At 36.7% G+C, this 5,986-nt stretch overlaps 1 protein-coding gene across 1 annotated transcript in view; it reads left to right on the forward strand.

The window, feature by feature from the left end:
* Slc38a9 (solute carrier family 38 member 9) overlaps window positions 1-5,986 on the forward strand; it is a 90,146-nt gene that overhangs the window by 54,281 nt on the left and 29,879 nt on the right. Inside the window, exon 7 of the mRNA XM_005356803.2 lies at window positions 3,795-3,965. Within this exon, the coding sequence (XP_005356860.1) occupies window positions 3,795-3,965 (171 nt within the window). The remainder of the gene's footprint in view (window positions 1-3,794; window positions 3,966-5,986) is intronic.

The raw sequence follows: 5,986 nt of genomic DNA on the forward strand, positions 1-5,986 counted from the left end.
AAGGAAGGAAGGAAGGAAGGAAGGAAGGAAGGAAGGAAGGAAGGAAGGAAAGGAGGGAGGGAGGAAGAAAGAAAGGAAACAGTTACAACCATTATTTGACAGAATCAGTGATGTACAAAAATAATAGCCTGTGTTTAAAATAGGGTTTGTTCCAATGAGACAAGATGGATATTCTATTAAGAAACCCGACACTATTCACTACACTAACAAGGTCAAATCCATGGTTGCATCAATAGATACACCCCCAAAAGGCATTTGATGGAGTTCAGCATCCTTTTCTTAGTAAAGCTCTAAGGAAAATACTACTTTTAAAAAATTAAAGACTGTTTATCCCCAAGCCAGGACCAACAGTATTCTATAGTGATAAAATCTGTAAAGCTGTAAACTCTAACGGTCTTGGATAAAATTTAGCAGAACACAATTGATGGGAGAAAAATACAAACGACCTGAACACAAGAACTAAATCTGCACAAGTTAAAAAAAAATGTTGTGAGGTTTCGAAGATTCACGGTTGTAAACCATAAAAAATCAACTCTATAAATTCAATCCCATTTCAAACAGAGTCAAGAAAATTAGAAAAATAAACAGTGGTATTGAAGAATCAGACTTACCAGGTATTAAAACAAACTATAAAGCCATTATTATAAAGCAGAAAGCTACTGTCTTAGAAATAGGAAGAAAATAGAGCGGAAGGGCCGCAGAGACAGCTAAGTGACTCAAAGCACTGGTTCCCTGTACCTACATGGCATCTCATAACTGTCTGTAACTCTAGTTCTTGGGGATCAAATGCCCTCTTCTAGCCTCAGGCACCCGGTACACACATGTAACACAGACATGCAAGCAAAGCATTCATATACATGAAATAAAAAAAATTATCTTCATAAAAACTAGACTGGAAAAGGAAACGTAAATTTCAGGTTTATGAGCTTAGTGTATCCTGTTTGGTATCTGTTAAACTAAGCATCAATTGGGAGGGAACCCTTGTATAAAAATATATTCCAGATGATATTCAGACTAAAATGTGAAAAAAAAAATCAAGCCTTAAAGATATTAGAAGAAAATTTAAGAGGTCATGCACATAAACTAGTGATTGAGATTTTCCTGATCAATACGGAAAATATAAAAACTTTAAAAGGAATATATCACAAAGTTTTAGGGCATTACCAGAAATCATCCTGGCAGGTAGTCAAGAGGACATTTGAAAAAGCCACATGCTCCAAGGTGGAGTCCACCCCGAAATAATCCATAGAGAAACAAATCCATGAATATCACGTATAAAAGTTACAGCGACACTCTCTCCCCCACGCACATTAGTGATGTGATTGCTAATCAAGGAGATGGCTATCACCCATCATTCATGAAGAACTTCTCTGTGCTGGGGCTATAAATAAGCTTGTTATCTATCCTTCAAAGTTCATTCTTAATTGGACGTTCATAGACTAGAATGTCTTTCCTTTCTTTGTAGTTGTTTCTTTTTATTCTAGCACCCAATGTCTGTACAAATACTACTAGACTAGAAAATACACATTGGACGAGATTTGAGGGCCATAATACACACAGCAAGACAGACAGACAATCACACTGTATACCCCCTCAGGAAACTAGTTGCGTATTCGTATTTGGCACAATGGCCAATTTTTGTTTGTCTTTTTAAGAGCGCTCTTACTCTGCTGCCCAGGCTGTTTTCAAACCCGTAGGTTCCAGTGCTCCCTCCACCTCACACTCACAGATCACGGGTCCCCACCTCCTACTCCAGAGAAGCAGGGAGTAGGCGCACCTACTGCTACCACAGCTGAAGTGGCTTTTCATGAGCTCTCGCTGTTTCTAAAATTCTCTTCCCACTTACATTAATTTATGTGTGTGGGCATATGAGTGCCTCAGCGTGTGGAGATCAGAGAAGAGCTTTGGGAACTGGTTCTTGGCTTCCATCGTGTGGATCCGAGGATTGACTCAGCAGCAACAACTTAATTAGCTGAGCCATCTGCTCGTCCCAACCAGTGGTGGTTGGTTATCTAGATGCAAACCACCATGCTCAGTGTGGGCTTCACTGCTGCTTTCTGCCCTGTACTGGCTGCTGTATTTTACTTGATGCTTATAGAACTTGCTCCTGCTTGGTCACCAGACAGCAATTAACTTAAAGCAGTACAGACCATGGAGTCGTAGAGAAAGGGACTATAATTTGATGGCAGTTAAAATAATCTTACGTTGTATCTATCTCTATTCTTATTCTGTACCAAAATATTGAGACAAATTACTATTACAATAACTCAACCATAGAAAAGCAAATTATTTTTGTGTTCTTTTTATACAAATGTCTTTGTGTTTTTATATAAATTCTTATCATTTAGTATGTTTTATTAGAATCTTGTCTCCCACTTCATCCCTTTTTTAAAGGGAACTTTATTGGTGCAGTCACCATTATTATCTTTGGTGGGTGGTTGGTTGGTTGGTTGGTTGGTTGGTTGAACGACTGTGCATTGTGCGTTGTGGCTCTATTGTATTTGATTAATGATTGTGTACTGTAACACATTTATGACCTCCTCTGTTGTTTGCTATTCTAATACTCTTCTAAATATAATTTGTACGTATTTTGTGGATTTTTAAAAATTATTTTCTTTAAATTTTGACTCCTAAGGGGAAAAAAAGTGTGGGCTGGAGATGCAGCTCAGTTGCAGAGCACAGACTTGACATGTGCAGAGCTACATGGGTTGAAGCCCCAGTTCAAAAAGACAAAAGGAAGAAAAGGCAACTGTTAAGTTAAAGTTTGTTTCTAAGAGCTGAGCTAATTCCCAGCAGCACCTGCTGTCCGTTAGTGGTAGGCTTTGAAGCCTGCTGCTATTTCCTGTGTTCCCTGTTCTATTGTGTTTCTTACGCTCACAAAGCAGTGTGATTTTCTTTAGCTGTATCATCTGTTTGTACTCTTTTTTCCATCCAACTTCCTTAGTGCCTTTACGGTTCTGCTAAGTATGTTATATGATATCGCAGTTGGTTTTATCTGTAATTTCTCGTGAATTTCTTTCTCAGTATTTGGCTTTCATAAGCCTGTCTATCTTCCCTACTGCACTTCTGTTTCTTGTTGAGTTCATAGAAGGATAACCTTTCATATTAGATTTCTGTATTATCTTCTTACTTTAACTTGTTAGTCTCTTGTTGTTCCATCTTTCTCTGTGTGTGTTGTTCAGGCTGGTCACAAACTCACTGTGTAGCCCAGGCTGGCCTTGAGTTCACATACCCCTGACTTAAGATCTGGAATCACAGGGACATTCTTCTATGCCTAGCTATGCCTAACTTTACTTTTAAATTCTTAACTTGGTTACCTAAAGTTTAAATTGACTTTTAGCATAAACTGTGACTCAAGACAACTTCCTTCATGTTGTTAAGTGGTGTTTTAAATGCATTAACAGAATGACTTATGCCTACAATCCCAGAAATCTGAGGATTGCTGTAAATTTAGGTTAACCTGGGCTATGCAGCAAGACAGCATCTCAGAAAAATTAAAGAGAGTATTCTGTTTTTTATTAATTGGTTTTCCTACTCCTGGCTACCACATGTTTTTTTTTTAGTTATAAAAGTTTGATGCTATACTTCTCAGATTATATTATCCCATTGATCAGATTTGTTTTGTTTTATAAGATTTTAATTGCTAGTTTTTCCATGATCTGTTCTTGTATTTGTTGGTAAAGTAGCCATAATCTTTTGCTAAATATTTTGAATTAGTTGGGGGAATACAAATTATAAATGTAGCGTATGTGACCAATATCTAGTCTTATTCTTTATCTTCTGTTTTTATTCAGGTACATTGGACACAACTACCTGGGAATATCCAGATGTCTGCAAACATTATTTTGGCTCCTTTGGGCAATGGTCAAGTCTCCTTTTTTCCTTAGTGTCTCTCATTGGAGCAATGATAGTTTATTGGGTACTTATGTCTAATTTTCTTTTTAATACTGGAAAGTTTATTTTCAGTAAGTATCGATATATTCTTTAACAAAGTTACCCTCAAATATCATTGTAATATTTTAGTTCTGGCCTTGCATTTTTATATGTAAAGTATTATATAATCCCGGGTAATGTGCTTTATTCAGCTTTTCTATACTTAAGATGTCAAATATCATATGTATAAGCATTAATTTTTTTAAATAAATAATGGGTTTCATTCTGACATTTTCATAATGTATTTTTTTATCATATTCCTTTCTTGTTATGTTTTCTTGTTCCCCTCCACTCCCTTTAGCCCCCTTCCTCTTTCCACTAGTTCCCTTCTATTTTTATGTCTTTTTGTTTTTTGGTCACCCAGTGAGTTTCGTTAGGGTTGCTTTCACGAACATGGGTGAAAATTGGTTTACTGAAGCACATGTACTTGAGCAGTGTCTGCACCACTGACAGAGTGTTTTTCTTTGCTTTGAATCAAGGTCCTTGAGTCTTTTATATACATTTTAGAATCAACTAACTTGTCAAATTCTAGAGCAATATAATTAGATTTTGAATGAAGTTGCATTGAATTTTTCAGTCAACATACCATAATTATTACTATTAGGCTATTGGCTTAGGATTAATAAGAATTGCATTAGATTTATTGTTGTGGAAAAAAACTGTACCAGGATATTGAGCTTTTCTATCCACGATCATAGCATAGTTTAAGTTTCTGTTTAATGTCTCTTAAATTTTTCTTGGTAAAAGTATTATCTACTTGTGAACACTTTTCTTGATACCTTAATTTGGTTTTGTAAATGTATTTTCAATTTAATATACAATACATACTTTTTGTTATTAAAAAATTTAAACATGTAGAAAATAAACAGAACAACATAAGGAATCCATGTTGGGGGGGTGGTGGCGCACACCTTAACTGCATTCAGAACGCAGAGACAGAGAGATCTCTGAGTTTGAGGCCCTCCTGGTCTACAGAGTGAGTTCCAAGAGAGCCAGGACTGTTATACAGAGATACCCTGTCTTGAAAAAACAGCAACAAAAAAACAAAACAAAAAAAAAAAACCCAAGTAAGGAAACAGAATCCACATGTTCCTGTCACTTAGCCTTATCAGCTGTCAACATTGTACTGGTCTAGAATAGTCTGTAACAGGATTTTCTAACTCTCCCACTTTAAGAAAAATCAATACTCCTTGGGAACACTTTTTAGTCATTTTATTCTAACTGTCCCTCCAATGAAGTTTTAATACCACAGAAATCCCTTTTTCAAAGTGTTTATCTACCTGTACATGTTTTTTAAAAGTTTTTTTCTCCCCTCAGGAATGAATTTTTCTTCTTAGTAATATCACATTCATTGAGCAACCACGGGCTATGCTGTGTCCCTCACTACTCTAATTCAAATATTGTTATAGCTATAATTTTTTTTGTATAAAGCATGACCCTGTCTCAAAACAAACAGACCGACCACACTGTTTACCCATCCTCATACTCACATGCATGCTGAAGCACTGACGGCACACGCCTTCATCTTTTGTACTTCCTTCCATCTAACTCAGCAGTTCTGGGAGTGATGATTACTATACAGCCGTAGCTTTGTAAGAGTATGTACTGTTCCTTATGAAAATGTTAAGTGATTTTCCAAATAGGCTTGGCCATGTACGGTTGTTGAGAACTTTACAGAAAATGTAGCTGTGCTGCTATAAATTAATTTAAGTATAGGGAAAAATTGTATCTATCTTCTTTGCAGACCTTTTAAATACCATTAATTCGATCTTTCAAGTAGCTTCCTTTTTAAGCCCTGGATTTTGTAAATGCTTCCATATGGGCCTATGAAGTAAATAACATTATCATTCCAGTAGGCAAAGGAAACTAAAAATGAAACTATGTAACTAAGAAATAGTCTGGGCCAGGCGGTGGTGGCGCACGCCTTTAATCCCAGCACTTGGGAGGCAGAGGCAGGTGGATCTCTGTGAGTTCAAGACCAGCCTGGTCTACAGAGCTAGTTCCAGGACAGGCTCCAAAGCTACAGAGAAACCCTGTCTCGAAAAAACCAAAA

Source organism: Microtus ochrogaster, chromosome 19, assembly GCF_000317375.1.
Source record: "Microtus ochrogaster isolate Prairie Vole_2 chromosome 19, MicOch1.0, whole genome shotgun sequence".
Lineage (NCBI taxonomy): Eukaryota > Metazoa > Chordata > Mammalia > Rodentia > Cricetidae > Microtus > Microtus ochrogaster.